Below are 20699 nucleotides of genomic sequence, written 5' to 3'. Positions count from 1 at the left end.
CACACACACACACACACACACACACACACACACACACACACACACACACACACACACACACACACACACACACACACACACACTAGTTGCTGGAAGGTATTGACAACAGCCCCAACAGCCCCACCTAGTGGTGGTCTGGTAGTAATGGTCTGGTGTAGTGTGGTCTGATGTGGTGTGGTCTGGTCTGGTGTAGTGTGGTGTGGTGTAGTGTGGTGTAGTGTGGTGTGGTGTGGTCTGGTCTGGTGTAGTGTGGTCTGGTGTAATGTGGTGTGGTGTAGTGTGGACTGATGTGGTGTGGTGTGGTGTGGTCTGGTCTGGTGTGGTGTGGACTGGTGTGGTCTGGTCTGGTGTAGTGTGGTGTGGTGTAGTGTGGTGTGGTGTGGTGTGGTGTTGGTGTCTGGTATGGTGTGGTGTGGTGTTGGTGTCTGGTGTGGTGTGGTCTGGTGTGGTCTGGTGTAGTGTGGTGTAGTGTAGTGTGGTGTGGTGTGATGTGGTGTGGTCTGGTGTGGTGTGGTGTGGTGTGGTGTAGTGTGGTGTGGTATGGTGTAGTGTGGTGTTGGTGTCTGGTGTGGTCTGGTGTGGTCTGGTGTGGTGTGGTGTGGTGTGGATTGGTGTTGTGTGGTGTGGTCTGTTGTGGTGTGGTGTAGTGTGGTGTAGTGTGGTATGGTGTGGTGTGGTGTTGGTGTCTGGTGTGGTGTGGTGTGGTGTGGTGTGGTGTGGTGTGGTCTGGTGTGGTCTGGTGTAGTGTGGTGTGGTGTGGTGTGGTGTGGTGTGGTGTGGTCTGTTGTGGTCTGGTGTGGTGTGGTGTGGTGTGGTCTGGTGTGGTGTGGTCTGTTGTGGTCTGTTGTGGTCTGGTGTGGTGTGGTGTGGTCTGGTGTGGTGTGGTGTGGTGTGGTGTGGTGTGGTGTGGTGTGGTGTGGTGTGGTGTGGTGTGGTATGGTGTGGTGTGGTGTGGTGTGGTGTGGTGTGGTGTAGTGTGGTGTGGTATGGTGTAGTGTGGTGTTGGTGTCTGGTGTGGTGTGGTCTGGTCTGGTGTAGTGTGGTGTAGTGTGGTGTGGTGTGGTCTGGTGTGGTGTGGTGTGGTGTGGATTGGTGTGGTGTGGTGTGGTCTGTTGTGGTGTGGTGTAGTGTGGTGTAGTGTGGTATGGTGTGGTGTGGTGTTGGTGTCTGGTGTGGTGTGGTGTGGTGTGGTGTGGTCTGGTGTGGTGTGGTCTGGTGTAGTGTGGTGTAGTGTGGTGTGGTGTGGTCTGGTGTGGTCTGGTGTAGTGTGGTGTGGTGTGGTGTGGTGTGGTGTGGTCTGGTGTTGTGTGGTGTAGTGTGGTGTGGTGTGGTGTGGTGTGGTGTGGTCTGTTGTGGTCTGTTGTGGTCTGGTGTGGAGTGGTGTGGTGTGGTGTGGTGTGGTCTGGTCTGGTGTGGTGTGGTGTGGTCTGTTGTGGTCTGTTGTGGTCTGGTGTGGTGTGGTGTGGTCTGGTGTGGTGTGGTGTGGTCTGGTGTGGTGTGGTGTGGTGTGGTATGGTGTGGTGTGGTGTAGTGTGGTGTGGTATGGTGTAGTGTGGTGTTGGTGTCTGGTGTGGTCTGGTGTAGTGTGGTGTAGAGTGGTGTGGTGTGGTGTGGTGTGGTCTGGTGTGGTGTGGATTGGTGTGGTGTGGTCTGTTGTGGTGTGTTGTAGTGTGGTGTAGTGTGGTATGGTGTGGTGTGGTGTTGGTGTCTGGTGTGGTGTGGTGTGGTGTGGTGTGGTGTGGTCTGGTGTAGTGTGGTGTAGTGTGGTGTGGTGTGGTGTGGTGTGGTCTGGTGTGGTCTGGTGTAGTGTGGTGTGGTGTGGTGTGGTGTGGTCTGGTGTTGTGTGGTGTAGTGTGGTGTGGTGTGGTGTGGTCTGGTGTGGTGTGGTGTGGTCTGGTGTGGTGTGGTGTTGGTGTCTGGTGTGGTGTGGTGTGGTGTGGTGTGGTGTGGTGTGGTCTGGTGTGGTGTGGTGTGGTCTGTTGTGGTCTGTTGTGGTCTGGTGTGGTGTGGTCTGGTGTGGTGTGGTGTGGTGTGGTGTGGTCTGGTGTGGTGTGGTCTGGTGTGGTGTGGTATGGTGTAGTGTGGTGTGGTGTGGTGTGGTGTGGTCTGGTGTGGTGTGGTGTGGTGTTGGTGTCTGGTGTGGTGTGGTCTGGTGTAGTCTGGTGTAGTGTGGTGTAGTGTGGTATGGTGTAGTGTGGTGTTGGTGTCTGGTGTGGTGTGGTCTGGTGTGGTCTGGTGTAGTGTGGTGTAGTGTGGTGTGGTGTGGTGTGGTGTGGTCTGGTGTGGTGTGGTGTGGTGTGGTCTGGTGTTGGTGTTGGTGTTGGTGTCTGGTGTCGTGTGGTGTGGTGTGGTGTGGTGTGGATTGGTGTGGTGTGGTGTGGTCTGTTGTGGTCTGGTGTAGTGTGGTATGGTCTGGTGTGGTGTGGTGTTGTGTTGGTGTCTGGTGTGGTGTGGTCTGGTGTAGTGTGGTCTGGTGTGGTGTAGTGTGGTGTAGTGTGGTCTGGTGTGGTGTGGTGTGGTCTGGTCTGGTGTGGTGTGGTCTGGTGTAGTGTGGTCTGGTGTGGTCTGATGTGGTCTGGTCTGGTGTAGTGTGGTCTGGTGTGGTGTAGTGTGGTCTGGTGTGGTGTGGTGTGGTGTGGTGTGGTGTAGTGTGGTCTGGTCTGGTGTGGTGTGGTGTGGTGTAGTGTGGTCTGGTGTGGTCTGATGTGGTCTGGTCTGGTGTAGTGTGGTCTGGTGTAGTGTGGTGTGGTGTGTGTGTGTGTGTCTGTGTGGTGTGTGTGTCTGTGTGGTGTGTGTGTGTGTGTGTGTGTACCTGTTTGTTAGCTCTATGGTAGTAGCTGGCATGAGCTCCTCCTTTCCCAGCATTCAGCGTCGCCACCCAGTTAGGACCTGATGTAGAATCACAAAGAATCTACTAGATCAGAAAGTCTGATGTAGAATAATTCTCTGGTCTGATGAAACCAAGATTGAACTCTTTGGCCTGAATGCCAAGTGTCATGTCTGGAGGAAACCTGGCACCATCCCTACGGTGAAGCATGGTGGTGGCAGCATCATGCTGTGGGGACGTTTTTCAGCTGCAGGGACTGGGAGACGAGTCAGGAATCGAGGAACCCTTTACTCAGTACTTTGTTCAAGCACCATTGGCAGCGATTACAGCCTCAAGTCTTCTTGGGTATGACGCTACAAGCTTGGCACACCTGTATTTGGAGAGTTTCTCCCATTCTTCTCTGCAGATCCTCTCAAGCTCTGTCAGGTTGGATGGGGAGTGTTGCTGCACAGTTTTTTCAGGTCTCTCCAGAGATGTTAGATCGGGTTCAAGTCTGGGCTCGGGCTGGGCCACTCAAGGACATTCAGAGACATGTCCCGAAGCCACTCCTGCGTTGTCTTGACTGTGTGCTTAGGGTCATTGTCCTGTTGGAAGGTGAACCTTCACCCAGTCTGAGGTCCTGTGCTCTCTGGAGCAGGTTTTCATCATGGATCTCTCTGTACTTTGCTCCGTTCATCTTTACCTCGATCCTGACTAGTCTCCCAGTCCCTGCTGCTGAAAAACATCCCCACAGCATGATGCTGCCACCATCATGCTTCATCGTAGGGATGGTGCCAGGTTTCCTCCAGAAGTGACGCTTGGCATTCAGGCAAAAGAGTTCAATCTTGGTTCATCAGACCAGAGAATCTTGTTTCTCATGGTCTGAGAGTCTTAAAGCGCCTTTGGGCAAACTCAAAGCGGGCTGTCATGTGCCTTTTACTGAGGAGTGGCTTCCGTCTGGCCACAGAGGGACTCTAGAGCTGTCAGAGTGACCATTGGGTTCTTGGTCACCTCCCTGACCAAGGCCCTTCTCCCCAGATTGCTCAATTTGGACGGGCGGCCAGCTCTTGGAAGAGTCTTGGTGGTTCCAAACTTCTTCCATTTAAGAAAGATGGAGGCCAATGTGTTCTTGGGGACCTTCAATGCTGCAGATATTTTTTGGTACCCTTCCCCAGACCTGTGCCTCGACACAATCCTGTCTCGGAGCTCTACGGTCAATTCCTTCAACCTCATGGCTTGGTTTTTGCTCTGACATGCACTGTGTCAACTGTGGGACTGTAATGATGTCATATCATAGTATTGTGAGGATAGAGGTAGAGTTACGAGATAAGTGGTTTGGGGCCATGAAGTCTACATTCCTTATGTCAAGGTAGATTAGTGATGTTTAGGATAGCATGAGTGATGGGCAGGATACTGACTTGGGGTAAAGAGTGATGAACATCAAAGACAGGGAGTGCCCATGGAGACTTACCAGATGGATGCCAAGAAAATGGTAACAGAAGGTACATAAGGTAGAGTGTTTCCTTTGTTCAAGTTAGTTCGTAACACCAAGGGCAAAGCTCTGGTCATTGTTGTAACGAACCCGGTACCGATCATTAAATATTTGCATTAACTTTCTACAAAGTGTCTAACTATATTCTTGCATCCTTGATTACTTGAACACCCGAGAAACTCATCATAACAGGGACCTTATACAGTGTGTGCCTTTCCAAATCATGTCCAATCAATTTAATTTACTACAGGTGGACTCCAATCAAGTTGTAGAAATATCCGCACTGAGCTAAAAGGTAGAGCTGCCGCTTTCAAGGTGCGGGACTCTAACCCGGAAGCGTATAAGAAATCCCTCCGATGAACCATCAAACAGGCAAAGAGTCAATACAGGACTAAGATTGAATCGTACTACACCGGCTCAGATGCTCGTCGGATGTGGCAGGGCTTGCAAACTATTACAGACTACAAAGGGAAGCACAGCCGCGAGCTGCCCAGTGACACGAGCCTACCAGACGAGCTAAATTACTTCTATGCTCGCTTCGAGGCAAGTAACACTGAAACATGCATGAGAGCATCAGCTGTTCCGGATGACTGTGTGATCACGCTCTCCGTAGCCGATGTGAGTATGACTAAACAGGTCAACATTCACAAGGCCGCAGGGCCAAACGGATTACCAGGATGTGTACTCAGAGCATGCGCTGACCAACTGGCAAGTGTCTTCACTGACATTTTAAACCTCTCCCTGTCTGAGTCTGTAATACCAACATGTTTCAAGCAGACCACCATAGTCCCCGTGCCCAAGGACACTAAGGTAACCTGCCTAAATGACTACCGACCCGTAGCACTGACGTCTGTAGCCATGAAGTGCTTTGAAAGGCTGGTCATGGCTCACATCAACACCATTATCCCAGAAACCCTAGACCCACTCCAATTTGCATATCGCCCCAACAGATCCACAGATGATACAATCTCTATTGCACTCCACACAGCCCTTTCACACCTGGACAAAAGGAACATCTATTTGAGAATAGAATGCTATTCAGTGTTCAACACCATAGTGCCCTCAAAGCTCATCACTAAGCTAAGGACCCTGGGACTAAACACCTCCCTCTGCAACTGGATCCTGGACTTCCTGACGGGCCGCCCCCAGGTGGTAAGGGTAGGTAACAACACATCCGCCACGCTGATCCTCAACACGGGGGCCCCTCAGGGGTGCGTGCTCAGTCCCCTCCTGTACTCCCTGTTCACTCAGTACTGCATGGCCAGGCACGACTCCAACACCATCATTAAGTTTGCTGATGACACAACAGTGGTAGACCTGATCACCGACAACGACGAGACAGCCTATAGGCAGGAGGTCAGAGACCTGGCCGTGTGGTGCCAGGACAACAACCTCTCCCTCAACATGATCAAGACAAAGGAGATGATTGTGAACTACAGGAAAAAGAAGAGGACCGAGCACGCCCCCATTCTCATCGACGGGGCTGTAGTGGAGCAGGTTGAGAGCTTCAAGTTCCTTGGTGTCCACGTCACCAACAATCTAACATGGTCCAAGCACACGAAGACAGTCGTGAAGAGTGCACGACAAAACCTATTCCCCCTAAGGAGACTGAAAAGATTTGGCATGGGTCCTCAGATCCTCAAAAGGTTCTACAGCTGCACCATCGAGAGCATCCTGACTGGTTGCATCACTGCCTGGTATGGCAACTACTCGGCCTCCGACCGCAAGGCACTACAGAGGGTAGTGCGTACGGCCCAGTACATCACTGGGGCCAAGCTTCCTGCCATCCAGGACCTCTATACCAGGCGGTGTCAGAGGAAGGCCCTAAATACTGTCAAAGACTCCAGCCACCCTAGTCATAGACTATTTTCTCTGCTACCGCACGGCAAGCGGTACCGGAGCGCCAAGTCTAGGTCCAAGAGGCTTCTAAACAGCTTCTACCCCCAAGCCATAAGACTCCTGAACATCTAATCAAATGGCTACCCAGACTATTTGCACTGTCCCCCCTCTTTTACGCTGCTGCTACTCTCTGTTTATTATCTATGCATAGTCGCTTTAATAACTCTACCTACATGTACATATTACCCCAATTACCTCGACTAACCGGTGCCCCCGCACATTGACTCGGTACCGGTACCCCCTGTAAATAGCCTCGCTATTGTTATTTTTACTGCTGCTCTTTAATTATTTGTTACTTTTAATTCGTATTATTTTATATTGTATTTTTTTGTGATTTATTTTGGTATTCTTTCTTAAAACTGCATTGTTGTATTCGGCGCATGTGACAATTAAAATTTGATTTTATTGATTTTATTTTATTTATATAGACACATTTGATATACACACATTACATATTCACACATTATATATACCCACACTATATAATGTGTCTATATAATGTGTCTATATAATGTGTGTATAATATATACAGTGGGGAGAACAAATATTTGATACACTGCCGATTTTGCACGTTTTCCTACTTACAAATTGTGACACTCTGGCTCCATGGACTTTGATATTTGAGCCAGGGTGTATTTTGTTTTGTTGGGTATTTGGGTGTATTTCGATGTTGGTAGTTCTGTTGTGTGTATTTCTAGGTTTGCCTTTCTGTTGGGTTCATTTCTAGGTTTGGTCTAAGACTCCCAATCGGAGGTAACGAGTGTCAGCTGTCGGCTCGTTATCTCTGATTGGGAGCCATATTTAATCTGTATGTTTTCTTGTTGGGTTTGTGGGTTTTTGTTCCTTTTGGTCAGTGTACCGTAGGACTTCACATTCGTCATTTGTTTGTTGTTTTCGTGGTTGCTTTTATTTTAATAAAGTCATCATGTTCACTCCACGCGCTGCGTATTGGTCCGTTTCCTCAGACGTTCGTGACAGAAAAACCCACCATAAGAGGACCAAGCAGCGTGTCAAGCGGCAACAGGACCCAGCTCCAAAGGATTCCTGGACATGGGAGGAGATTTTGGACGGAAAAGGGTCCTGGACTTGGGAGGAGATCCTGGATGGGATGGATCGCCGTCCATGGAGCCGAAACAGTGGAGAGGCGACGGAGAGAGGAGCAACGGCGTCGGCAGGGCCATCGTCGGAGGGACGAGAGGCAACCCCAAAAAGTTTTTGGGGGGCACATGGCTTGGCGGCTGGGCAGCAGGAGGCTGCCACAGGGAGACGTGGAGAGAAGGCTATCGGATTACGGGAGCCATTGGCGAGTAGAGGAAGGGAAGTTGTTGCGGCACGGCGTGAGAGACTGATGTGTGTTACCAGTCCGGTCCGGCCCGTTCCTGATCCCCAGTTAAGGCCAGTGGTGTGTGTTCCCAGTACGGACCGGCCTGTTCCTGCCACTCGCACCAAACCTACGGTGCGCGTCGCCAGCCCGGTCCGGCCTGTTCCTGCCACCCGCACCAAGTCTACGGTGCGCGTCGCCAGCCCGACCCGGCCTGTTCCTGCCACTGCACCAAACCGACGGTGCGCGTCGCCAGCCCGGGTCCGGCCTGTTCCTGCCACCCGCACCAAGTCTACGGTGCGCGTCGCCAGCCCGACCCGGCCTGTTCCTGCCACTCGCACCAAACCTACGGTGCGCGTCGCCAGCCCGGTCCGGCCTGTTCCTTCTCCCCCGCACTAGCCCTGAGATGCGTGTCCTCAGCCCGGGACCACCAGTTCGGCACCACGCACTAGGCCTTATGTGCGTTCCCAGGGTCCAGCATGCCCTGTTGCTTCTCCCCGCACTAGCCCTGAGATGCGTGTCCTCAGCCCGGTACCTCCAGTTCCGGCACCACGCACCAGGCCTACGGTGCGCCTCAGACGGCCAGAGTCTGCCGTCTGCCCAACGGCGCCTGAACTGCCCGTCTGCCCAACGGCGCTTGAACTGCCCGTCTGCCCAACGCCGTCTGAACTGTCCGTCTGCCAAGCGCTGCATGAGCCGCCCGTCTGCCAGGAGCCAGAGCCTTCCGCCAGACAGGATCAGCCAGAGCCTTCCGCCAGACAGGATCAGCCAGAGCCTTCCGCCAGACAGGATCAGCCAGAGCCGTCCGCCAGACAGGATCAGCCAGAGCCTTCCGCCAGACAGGATCAGCCAGAGCCTTCCGCCAGACATGAGCAGCCAGATCCGTCAGCCAGCCATGAGCAGCCAGATCCGTCAGCCAGCCACGAGCAGCCAGATCCGTCAGCCAGCCATGAGCAGCCAGATCCGTCGGCCAGCCATGAGCAGCCAGATCCGTCAGCCAGCCACGAGCAGCCAGATCCGTCAGCCAGCCAGCGAGCAGCCAGATCCGTCCAGCCAGCCATGAGCAGCCAGATCCGTCAGCCAGCCATGAGCAGCCAGATCCGTCAGCCAGCCATGAGCAGCCAGATCTTTCAGCCAGCCATGAGCCGTCCAGCCAGGATCCGCCAGAGCCGTCCAGCCAGGATCGCCAGAGCCAGCCAGCCAGGATCCGCCATTGAGTCCGGTGCTGTCCCTTAGCCCGATGCTGTCCCTAGCCCGGTGCTGCCCTTATCCTGGTGCTGCCTCTTAGCCCGGTGCCGCCTTAATCCAGTGGGGTTTAGTTGGGGGGTGGTCATGTGGAGGAGGCTACGGAAGCGGATAGTGACTAAGGTGGGGTGGGGACCACGACCAGGGCCAGAACCACCACCGTGGACAGAGACGCCCACCCAGACCCTCCCCTAGACTGTATGCTGGTGCGCCCGGAGTTCGCACCTTTAGGGGGGGGTACTGTGACACTCTGGCTCCGGGACTTTTGTATTTGAGCCAGGGTGTATTCGTTTTGTTGGGTTTGGTTTGGTTATGTGGGGTATTTGGGTGTGCTTGGTTTTGGTTGTTCTTGTTAGTCATATGACTCCCAATCGGAGGTAACGAGTGTCAGCTGTCGGCTCGTTATCTCTGATTGTGAGCCATATTTAAACTGTGTGTTTTCACCTTGTGTTTGTGGGTTTTTGTTCCGTTTCAGTCATAGTCACTGTTGGACTTCACTATCGTCTTTTGTTTTGTATTTACGTGCTTTATCATTAAAGTCATCATGTTCACTCAACGCGCTGCGTATTGGTCTGCTCCTTCGTCAGACGATCGTGACACAAATCATGTAGAGGTCTGTAATTTTTATCATAGGTACACTTCAACTGTGAGAGACGGAATCTAAAACAAAAATCCAGAAAATCACATTGTATGATTTTTAAGTAATTAAATGGTGATGGTGGTGGTGATGATGGTGGTGATGATGGTGTGATGGTGATGATGGTAGTGATGGTGATGATGGTGGTGATGATAGTGTGATGGTAGTGATGGTGATGATGGTGGTGGTGGTGCTGCCCATCTTAATCTTTTCTTTCTATTGGCCAGTCTGAGATATGGCTTACTCTGCCTAGAAGGTCAGTATCCCGGAGTCGTCTCTTCACTGTTGACGTTGAGACTGGTGTTTTACGGGTACTATTTAATGAAGCTGCCAGTTGAGGACCTGTGAGGCGTCTGTTTCTCAAACTAGACACTCTAATGTATTTGTCCTCTTGCTCAGTTGTGCACCGGGGCCTCCCACTCCTCTTTCTATTTTGGTTAGAGCCAGTTTACGCTGTTCTGTGAAGGGAGTAGTACACAGCGTTGTACGAGATCTTCAGTTTCTTGGCAATTTCTCGCATGGAATAGCCTTCATTTCTCAGAACAAGAATAGACTGACGAGTTTCAGAAGAAAGTTATTTGTTTCTGGCCATTTTGAGCCTGTAATCGAACCCACAATTGCTGATGCTCCAGATACTCAACTAGTCTCATGAAGGCCAGTTTTATTGCTTTTTTAAATCAGCACAACAGTTTTCAGCTGTGCTAACATAATTGCAAAAGGGTTTTCTAATGATCAATTAGCCTTTTAAAATGATAAACTTGGATTAGCAAACACAACGTGCCATTGGAACACAGGACTGATGGTTGCTGATAATTCTTGGTCAAATAGCCCTTACACAACCTGGAGGTGTGTTGGGTCATTGTCCTGTTGACAAACAAATGATAGTCCCACTAAGCCCAAACCAGATTGGATGGCGTATCGCTGCAGAATGCTGTGGTAGCCATGCTGGTTAAGTGTGCCTTGAATTCTAAATAAATCACAGACAGTGTCACCAGCAAAGCACCCCCACACCATCACACCTCCTCCTCCATGCTTTACAGTGGGAAATACACATGCGGAGATCATCCGTTCACCCACACCGCGTCTCACAACGGCGGTTGGAACGAAACATTTCTAATTTGGACTCCAGACCAAAGGACACATTTCCACCGGTCTAATGTCCATTGCTCGTGTTTCTTGGCCCAAGCAAGTCTCTTCTTATTATTGGTGTCCTTTAGTAGTGGTTTCTTTGCAGCAATTCGACCATGAAGGCCTGATTCACACAGTCTCCTCTGAACAGTTGATGTTGAGATGTGTCTGTTACTTGAACTCTGTGAAGCATTTATTTGGGCCGAAATTTCTGAAGCTGGTAATTCTAACGAACTTATCCTCTGCAGCAGAGGTCATTCTGGGTCTTCCTTTCCTGTGGTGGTCCTCATGAGAGCCAGTTTAATCTTAGCACTTGATGGTTTTTGCGACTGCACTTGAAGAAACTTTCAAAGTTCTTGAAATGTTCCGTATTGACTGACCTTCATGTCTTAAAGTAATGATGGACTGTTGTTTCTCTTTGCTTATTTGAGCTGTTCTTGCCATAATATGGACTTGGTCTTTTACCAAATAGGGCTATCTTCTGTATACCCCCCTACCTTGTCACAACACAACTGATTGGCTCAAACGCATTAAGAAGGAAAGAAATTCCACAAATTAACTTTTAACAAGGCACACCTGTTAATTGAAATGCATTCCAGGTGACTACCTCATGAAGCTGGTTGAGAGAATCCCAAGAGTGTGCAAAGCTGTCATCAAGGCAAAGGGTGGCTATTTGAAGAATCTAAAATATTAAAATATATTTTCATTTGTTTAACACTTTTTTGGTTACTACATGATGTAGAAAATAGTAAAAATAAAGAAAAACCCTTGAGTAGGTGTGTCCAAACTTTATATAAACTGTATATAATGTGTGTATATGTGTCTATATAATGTCTGTATATATATATATATATATATATAATACCTGAGTACTGTCCTGCCAGGGTGAGAATCCCTCCCTCTTCATGTCTTCCTCTGTGGTAGACCAGCTCTCCTCCCAACACCAGCCCTGAACACACACTCTGGAGAAAGTGGGCTACCAGGATCACTACACACACACACGCACACGCACACGCACACACACACGCACACACACACACACACACACACAGATATATACACACACACACACACACACACACACACACACACACACACACACACACACACAGTCAGTGTCCCCACAAAAGCAAACAGTGTACTCTGTACCTCAGTTGGTCGAGCAATGCCAGGGTTGTGGGTTCGATTCCCACAGGGGACCCATATGAATAGGTACATGTATGCACTCACTACTGTAAGTCACCCTGGATAAGAGTGCATGCTAAATGACTAAAATGTTAATGTATCGCCAGGATCGTGGATCCGATTCCCGCTGGGGCCACCGATATGGAGATGCATGCTTGTCTGTAAATAGCTTTGGATGAAAGGCTAAATGCATATATATCATAATCAGACACACACACATTATCATAGAAACGCACTCAGCTACCTGACTCCCGCAGGACATCAGGGTTCGCCATGGTAACAGCAGCTGTGAAGTCACTTCCTCTGTACTCCGTCTCAAACTGCCACGTCATGAACTGAGCCTGCTGGGACTGCACACACACTTCTGATGTAAAGTACTGGAGGACCTGGGTCTGACTGGCTATGTATCCAGACCTGGGTCTGACTGGCTATGTATCCAGACCTGGGTCTGACTGGCTATGTATCCAGACCTGGGTCACCGGCTGACTGGCTGTGTATCCAGACCTGGGTCTGACGCTATGCATCCAGACCTGGGTCTGACTGGCTATGTATCCAGACCTGGGTCTGACTGGCTATGTATCCAGACCTGGGTCTGACTGGCTATGTATCCAGACCTGGGTCTGACTGGCTATGTATCCAGACCTGGGTCTGACTGGCTATGTATCCAGACCTGGGTCTGACTGGCTATGTATCCAGACCTGGGTCTGACTGGCTATGTATCCAGACCTGGGTCTGACTGGCTATGTATCCAGACCTGGGTCTGACTGGCTATGTATCCAGACCTGGGTCTGACTGGCTATGTATCCATGGTGTTTTACATGTCACTGGGAAGTCTTAGAGACACGGAGGACCTGGGTCTGACTGGCTATGTATCCATGGTGTTTTACATGTCACTGGGAAGTCTTAGAGACACGGAGGACCTGGGTCTGACTGGCTATGTATCCATGGTGTTTTACATGTCACTGGGAAGTCTTAGAGACACGGAGGACCTGGGTCTGACTGACTATGTAACCATGGTCAACTGTTCTAGGAGTACGCATAGCAACAAGTCACAGTCTAGCACTGGGGTGTATTCATTCTGCCGATTCTGTTGCAAACTGAACGTTTTTCAACTAAAACAAGAGTTTCTATTGGACAAATTGAGGTAACTCCTCCCCCGTTTTGTTACATTTGCTTCCGTTTTTATAAACAGACAAAACATTGTGCAACAAAATCTAATGAATACACCCCTGCTGGTCACACCACCAATGCAATATGGACCACCTGGATCTGAACCATTCTCTCTCAGACCCCACCCACCTGAAACACAGCCTTGGCCCTGATTCGTTCGCTAAGATGCAGCAGCGAATGAGCATTCAGACTGCCGGAGGAGTCCATCTCACCGATCAGCACGGGGGAGTCCTGAAAATAGAACGTTTGTGGTCATACTAACATTTTTTCTTTGTTTAATCTATGCTGTTTTGTACTGTAGGGATAACTGTTGTTTTGCTGTGTCTGGTCTGTATGGTGTGTAATCTATCGGGGACCACGTTGGAAACACGTGTTATCCTCAGGGGTGTACGTGTTATCCTCAGGGGTGTACGTGTTATCCTCAGGGGTGTACGTGTTATCCTCAGGGGTGTACGTGTTATCCTCAGGGGTGTACGTGTTATCCTCAGGGTTGTACTCATCTGTTTCCCCAATAAATCTATCAATCAATCCCCACATCTTCATGAAGTATACTAGAGCAGAACAGAATAGCCTGCACACTGAATATGCTCCTAATTACCTTTATTGATAACACCATGTTAGCCTCTGGTAGTTAACTCTGAACACCATGTTAGTCTCTGGTAGTTAACTCTGAACACCATGTTAGTCTCTGGTAGTTAACTCTGAACACCATGTTAGTCTCTGGTAGTTAACTCTGAACACCATGTTAGCCTCTGGTAGTTAACTCTGAACACCATGTTAGCCTCTGGTAGTTAACTCTGAACACCATGTTAGTCTCTGGTAGTTAACTCTGAACACCATGTTAGTCTCTGGTAGTTAACTCTGAACACCATGTTAGTCCGTGGTAGTTAACTCCGAACACCATGTTAGTCTCTGGTAGTTAACTCTGAACACCATGTTAGTCTCTGGTAGTTAACTCTGAACACCATGTTAGTCTCTGGTAGTGTAACTCTGAACACCATGTTAGTCTCTGGTAGTTAACTCTGAACACCATGTTAGTCTCTGAGTTAACTCTGAACACCATGTTAGCCTCTGTAGTTAACTCTGAACACCATGTTAGTCTCTGGTAGTTAACTGAACACCATGTTAGTATCTGGTAGTTAACTCTGAACACCATGTTAGTCTCTGGTAGTTAACTCTGAACACCATGTTAGTCTCTGGTAGTTAACTCTGAACACCATGTTAGTCTCTGGTAGTTAACTCTGAACACCATGTTAGTCTCTGAGTTAACTCTGAACACCAATCGTTAGTCTCTGGTAGTTAACTCTGAACACCATGTTAGTCTCTGGTAGTTAACTCTGAACACCATGTTAGCCTCTGGTAGTTAACTCTGAACACCATGTTAGTCTCTGGTAGTTAACTCTGAACACCATGTTAGTCTCTGGTAGTTAACTCTGAACACCATGTTAGTCTCTGGTATACAGGTCAAAAATATGTAAATATATTGTTCAGAGGAGTTAGGTGTGCAGGTAAGAAAATCCCCTCAAGTTAAAGCTGACAGTCTGCACTTTAACTTCATAGTCGTTGTATCATTTCAAATCCAAAGTGCTGCAGTACAGAGCCAAAACAACAACACTGTCAGTCCCAATACTTCTGGAGCTCGCTGTATTTCCCCATCTGACAAGAAACAACTAGCCTGTTACGCTCCAGCAGCTACAATCTGCCTGCCCACAGTTCAACTGTTGGAACAACAGAACGAGCTGGCCGCAACTAAACCAGAGATTGTTCGTGAGGAGATTACATCTGCCAGTAGAACTGGTAAATGAATCATTGGCAGTCCTCACTGCTAAAAGTGTATACCTATTCAACTAAAGTGGAACGTTTGTAGAAGACAGCCAATGCAACAGAGGTGTGACTTCGTGACCTGGAAACAGAGAGTTAAGTTGGAAGGGATAATCAAACTCCTGAAAGAGAATCACTCCATAATCAGTAGCGTAAATTAAATGTGCGGGTCATAGGTAGACAGGTAGACAGGTAGTCTAGAGGACAGGTGGACAGGTAGATAGGTAGTCTAGAGGACAGGTAGATAGGTAGTCTAGAGGACAGGTAGACAGGTATGTAGACAGGTAGACAGGTAGACAGGTAGATAGGTAGTCTAGAGGACAGGTAGACAGGTAGTCTAGAGGACAGGTGGACAGGTAGATAGGTAGTCTAGAGGACAGGTAGATAGGTAGTCTAGAGGACAGGTAGACAGGTATGTAGACAGGTAGACAGGTAGACAGGTAGTCTAGAGGACAGGTAGACAGGTAGTCTAGAGGACAGGTGGACAGGTAGATAGGTAGTCTAGAGGACAGGTAGACAGGTAGATAGGTAGTCTAGAGGACAGGTAGATAGGTAGTCTAGAGGACAGGTAGACAGGTATGTAGACAGGTAGATAGGTAGTCTAGAGGACAGGTAGACAGGTAGACAGGTAGACAGGTAGATAGGTGGACAGGTAGACAGGTAGTCTAGAGGACAGGTAGACAGGTAGATAGGTAGACAGGTAGACAGGTAGACTAGAGGACAGGTAGACAGGTAGTCTAGAGGACAGGTAGACAGGTAGTCTAGAGGACAGGTAGATAAGGTAGTCTAGAGGACAGGTAGATAGGTAGACAGGTAGACAGGTAGACAGGTAGATAGGTAGATAGGTAGACAGGTAGTCTAGAGGACAGGTAGACAGGTAGACAGGTAGATAGGTAGATAGGTAGACAGGTAGTCTAGAGGACAGGTAGACAGGTAGACAGGTAGTCTAGAGGACAGGTAGACAGGTAGACAGGTAGATAGGTAGACAGGTAGAGAGGTAGACAGGTAGATAGGTAGACAGGTAGATAGGTCGATAGGTAGACAGGTCGATAGGTAGACAGGTAGATAGTTAGACAGGTAGATAGGTAGATAGGTAGACAGGTAGACAGGTAGACAGGTGGACAGGTAGACAGGTAGTCTAGAGGACAGGTAGACAGGTAGATAGGTAGACAGGTAGATAGGTAGATAGGTAGTCTAGAGGACAGGTAGACAGGTAGACAGGTAGTCTAGAGGACAGGTAGACAGGTAGACAGGTAGACAGGTAGACAGGTGGACAGGTAGACAGGTAGTCTAGAGGACAGGTAGACAGGTAGATAGGTAGATAGGTAGACAGGTAGAGAGGTAGACAGGTAGACAGGTAGATAGGTAGACAGGTAGACAGGTCGATAGGTAGACAGGTCGATAGGTAGACAGGTAGATAGGTAGATAGGTAGACAGGTAGATAGGTAGACAGGTGGACAGGTAGATAGGTAGATAGGTAGACAGGTAGACAGGTAGACAGGTGGACAGGTAGACAGGTAGACAGGTGGACAGGTAGATAGGTAGACAGGTAGATAAGGTAGTCTAGAGGACAGGTAGACATGTAGACAGGTAGACAGGTAGACAGGTAGATAGGTAGACAGGTGGACAGGTAGACAGGTAGATAGGTAGACAGGTAGATAAGGTAGTCTAGAGGACAGGTAGACATGTAGACAGGTAGACATGTAGACAGGTAGACAGGTAGAGAGGTAGATAGGTAGACAGGTAGTCTAGAGGACAGGTAGACAGGTAGACAGGTAGATAGGTAGACAGGTAGTCTAGAGGACAGGTAGACAGGTAGATAGGTAGATAGGTAGACAGGTAGAGAGGTAGACAGGTAGATAGGTAGACAGGTAGTCTAGAGGACAGGTAGACAGGTAGACAGTTAGATAGGTAGACAGGTAGATAGGTAGACAGTTAGTCTAGAGGACAGGTAGACAGGTAGTCTAGAGGACAGGTAGACAGGTAGACAGGTAGATAGGTAGTCTAGAGGACAGGTAGACAGGTAGTCTAGAGGACAGGTAGACAGGTAGTCTAGAGGACAGGTAGACAGGTAGTCTAGAGGACAGGTAGACAGGTAGTCTAGAGGACAGGTAGACAGGTAGACAGGTAGATAGGTAGATAGGTAGTCTAGAGGACAGGTAGACAGGTAGACAGGTAGACAGATAGGTAGACAGGTAGACAGGTAGTTAGGTAGAAAGGTAGACAGGTAGACAGGTAGATAGATAGGTAGATAGGTATACAGGTAGATAGGTAGATAGGTAGACAGGCAGACAGGTAGATATATAGGTAGACAGGTAGACAGGTAGACAGGTAGACAGGTAGACAGACAGGTAGACAGGTAGATAGACAGGTAGAGAGGTAGACAGGTAGACAGGTAGATAGGTAGACAGGTAGAGAGGTAGACAGGTAGACAGGTAGACAGGTAGATAGACAGGTAGACAGGTAGATAGACAGGTAGATAGACAGGTAGATAGACAGGTAGATAGACAGGTAGATAGACAGGTAGACAGGTAGAGAGGTAGACAGGTAGAGAGGTAGACAGGTAGACAGGTAGATAGACAGGTAGATAGACAGGTAGACAGGTAGAGAGATAGACAGGTAGACAGATAGACAGGTAGACAGGTAGATAGACAGGTAGACAGGTACACAGGTAGATAGACAGGTAGACAGGTAGAGAGGTAGACAGGTAGAGAGGTAGACAGGTAGACAGGTAGACAGGTAGACAGGTAGATAGACAGGTAGATAGACAGGTAGACAGGTAGACAGGTGACTGACCGTATCTTTGCCGTGGCTGTCAGATTGCCGGTGCTCCACATGGAAGCGGTACTGAGACGGACACACTGAACTGAGGTGGAAGGTATGGCTGGCCTGGTACACACACAATACAATTAATTACACAGAGAATCAACATCATAAAAATAGGCTGAGAAGTGTGTGTGTGTGTGTGTGTGTGTGTGTGTGTGCCATTCAATCCGACGTATTATCATAACTATTATGTCCTATTATTACTACTAACTTTGAAGAAGCTGCTGAGGGTTTTGTTGACAATCATCTTTACTCCCTCAATCTGCTGTGGGAACACATCTAGAGAGAGAGATAGGAGAGAGAGATAGGGAGAGAGAGATTAGGACACATGGTCTCCACAGCATGGTGTTATAGCTAGCTGTTTATGTGGAAGCTGCCAGGGTTAACGTTAGTTAGTAGCAGTATAGTAGTAGTAGTAGTAGTAGTAGTAGTAGTAGTAGTAGTATATTAGTAGTGGTAGTAGTAGTAGTATAGTAGTAGTATTGTAGTAGTTTAGTATAAATAGTAGTAACATTTGATTTGATTTGAGTAGTTGTATTAATAGTAGTAGTAGCAGTAGCAGTAGCAGCAGCAGCAGCAGCAGCAGCAGCAGCAAACAGCAGCACACGGCAGCAGCAGCAGTGGCAGTGCAGCAGCAGCAGCAGCAGCAGCACAACAGCAGCAGTGCAGCAGAAGCAGCAGCAGCAGCAGCAGCACTAACAGCAGCAGCAGTATTAATAGTAGTAGCAGATTAGTAGTAGTATTAGTAGCATTAGCAGCAGTAATCAATAGTAGTAGTAGCAGTATTAATAGTAGTAGTAGTAGTAGTATTGGTAGAGCAGTATTAATAGTAGTAGTAGTAGTAGTAGTAGCAGTAGTAGTAGTAGTATCAATCGTAGTAGTAGTAGCATTATTAGTAGTATGAGTAGCAGCAGTAGTAGTAGCAGTAGTAGTAGTATTAATTAGTAGTAGTAGCAGTATCAATAGTGAGTAGTAGTAGTAGTAATAGCAGTAGTAGTAATATCAGTTGTAGTAGTATTAGTATTAGTAGTAGTATTAGTATTAGTAGTAGTAGTAGTAGTAGTAGTAGTAGTAGTATTAGTATTAGTAGTAGTATTAGTATTAGTATTAGTAGTATTAGTATTAGTAGTAGTAGTAGTAGTAGTAGTAGTATTAATAGTAGTAGTAGTAGTAGTAGTAGTAGTAGTAGTAGTAGTAGTAGTAGTAGTAGTGGTAGTAGTAGTATTAATAGCAGTAGTAGTAATAATAGTAGTATAGTAGTAGTAGTAGTAGTAGTAGTAGTAGTATAGTATAAGTAATACTACCCTTGCACGAGCGATGCAGGGCGTGGAAGCTCCCGGGGTTGGGAAGACGTCCGTCCCTCCTCTCCCAGCGAGGGGGCGTATCCCAGTGAGGAAGGGGTGTGTCCCACTGGGGAGGGGGTGTGTCCGAGGAGAAAGGCCAGTTCTGACGGCCCGCACCAGCCAAGGCCAGAACACTGCCCATGAGGGCTCCACACCTACACACACACAGTCTTGTACAACAAACCTTGTGGAGACACACAATTCAGTCCCATTCAAAATCCTATTTTCCCTAACCCTAAAACTAACCCTAATTCTAACCTTAACCCTAAACCCCCTAGAAATAGAATTTGACCTTTTGGGGACTAACAAAATGTCCCCAGTTGGTAAAATGTTTGTTCGTTTACTATTCAGCGATAACACACACACCAGAAACCCACACCATGACACAGACATACACACACAGAGATAACACACACACCAGAAACCCACACCACGACACACACATACACACACAGAGATAACACACACACCAGAAACCCACACCATGACACACACATAATCTCAGGTCTTTATCTAACTTGAATAAACAGACAGCCAATGATCACTGCCCTCCCCTTCCCCGGGCATTACTGGGCAGTAAAAGACAATTCATGCTTGATCCGAAAATGTGGTCGGAAGCTTCGCATTCGAGTGTGTGATGCAATCGTGGATCCTCCAGAGGCACGCAGAGGCCAAATTTAGCTCCAACATGATTGGTTGAAGGTAGGTGGGGGCGGGAGGTCCTGTATAAACACAAACTCACTTCCTTGCCAACTTCCTTCACAGCAGCTCTGCACTGCTCTGCGAAGAGCAAGAAGTCTGAATGCCCTGACTTCTGCAGAGGCCGTAACACTGTAAATGCTGCACAGCCACTGCAGATGTCGGATTGACCATTCAGGGCCTTTTAGAATAGAACATTTAGACTGGTTAAAACATCATGCACTTAGAACATGCGTTCATACAACATGGAGCTAAAACTCTTGCATTTGTTATAGAGGTTGTATTATATAGCCAAATCCAGGTAATGTCAGTGTGGTATTATAGAGCTGGGCTCCCAGTACACTACAGCCCTCAAATTCAAATCTGAACGTCAAAGCCAGTTCCAGTTTTCAGGACTTATTTAGACGTGGGGCACCAGGTAGGTGCAATTAACTATCAGGTAGAACAGAAAACTAGCAGTAGTCCGGACCTTCTAGGGTAATATTTAAATACCCCTGGACAAGAGGTTGTGTATTCTTTAGAAACAGACATCTGCTCCTCTGCTCTGAAGGCTCCTTCTGCCGAGCAGTTCCTGTGACCTTACTAGGACAGTCAAAGTATAGTAGCTTCTAGCTAGGCTGTCATAGCGAGGCTACATCATGCAAACCATCTCTCTCTCTCCCCCTCTCTCTCCCCCTCTCTCTCTCTCTCTCTCTCTCTCTCTCTCTCTCTCCCCCTCTCTCTCTCTCCCCCTCTCTCTCTCTCTCTCTGCGGTCCTACTTACGTCCGATGCGACGAGCCGGAGGAACGGAGAGAGAGAATCAAAAGGAGCCGAAACAGATGAAGGTTTTCTGGGAGGATGGAGATGCTGAGAGCTGAGGACCACCTCCAACAAATGTGCAACCGCAACTTCATTCCCCCGAATGTCCGCAGCCACGTACTTCCCTCTAAAAACACGGAACAAGTAGTTTGGTACCGACATGTTTTTTCGTTTTTATTTACATCCCGAAACGCTCAGATTTGTGTTTTAAACAGTGGTAATGGGGTTGTTTGGGCGGTCTTGTTATTGTATCCATCAAATAGTATTTTTCTGAGCACTGACTGGGTGTTCATGTAAATGTATCCATTTCCTCTCTCACTCTATCCGT

The 20699-nt window shown here is 48.3% G+C and overlaps 1 protein-coding gene across 1 annotated transcript in view; it reads right to left on the bottom strand.

Annotated features, from left to right (window-relative positions):
* The window catches only part of si:dkey-71l1.1 (uncharacterized protein LOC569883 homolog), a 32275-nt gene extending 11581 nt beyond the window's left edge, over positions 1-20694 (bottom strand). Inside the window, exons 1-8 of the mRNA XM_041871391.2 lie at positions 20336-20694; positions 18835-19028; positions 17742-17809; positions 17501-17593; positions 13013-13114; positions 11958-12063; positions 11394-11516; positions 2813-2889 (exon numbers count right to left, since the gene is read on the bottom strand). Coding sequence (XP_041727325.1) covers positions 2813-2889; positions 11394-11516; positions 11958-12063; positions 13013-13114; positions 17501-17593; positions 17742-17809; positions 18835-19028; positions 20336-20466 — 894 coding nt within the window. The 5' untranslated portion in view covers positions 20467-20694. The remainder of the gene's footprint in view (positions 1-2812; positions 2890-11393; positions 11517-11957; positions 12064-13012; positions 13115-17500; positions 17594-17741; positions 17810-18834; positions 19029-20335) is intronic.
* Positions 20695-20699: the final 5 nt, after the last annotated feature.

The sequence above is a fragment of the Coregonus clupeaformis genome, unplaced genomic scaffold (genome assembly GCF_020615455.1).
Source record: "Coregonus clupeaformis isolate EN_2021a unplaced genomic scaffold, ASM2061545v1 scaf0324, whole genome shotgun sequence".
NCBI classification, from domain to species: domain Eukaryota; kingdom Metazoa; phylum Chordata; class Actinopteri; order Salmoniformes; family Salmonidae; genus Coregonus; species Coregonus clupeaformis.
The sequence above is the reverse complement of the archived record's forward strand: the minus strand, read 5'-3'. Positions and strand labels throughout refer to the sequence as shown.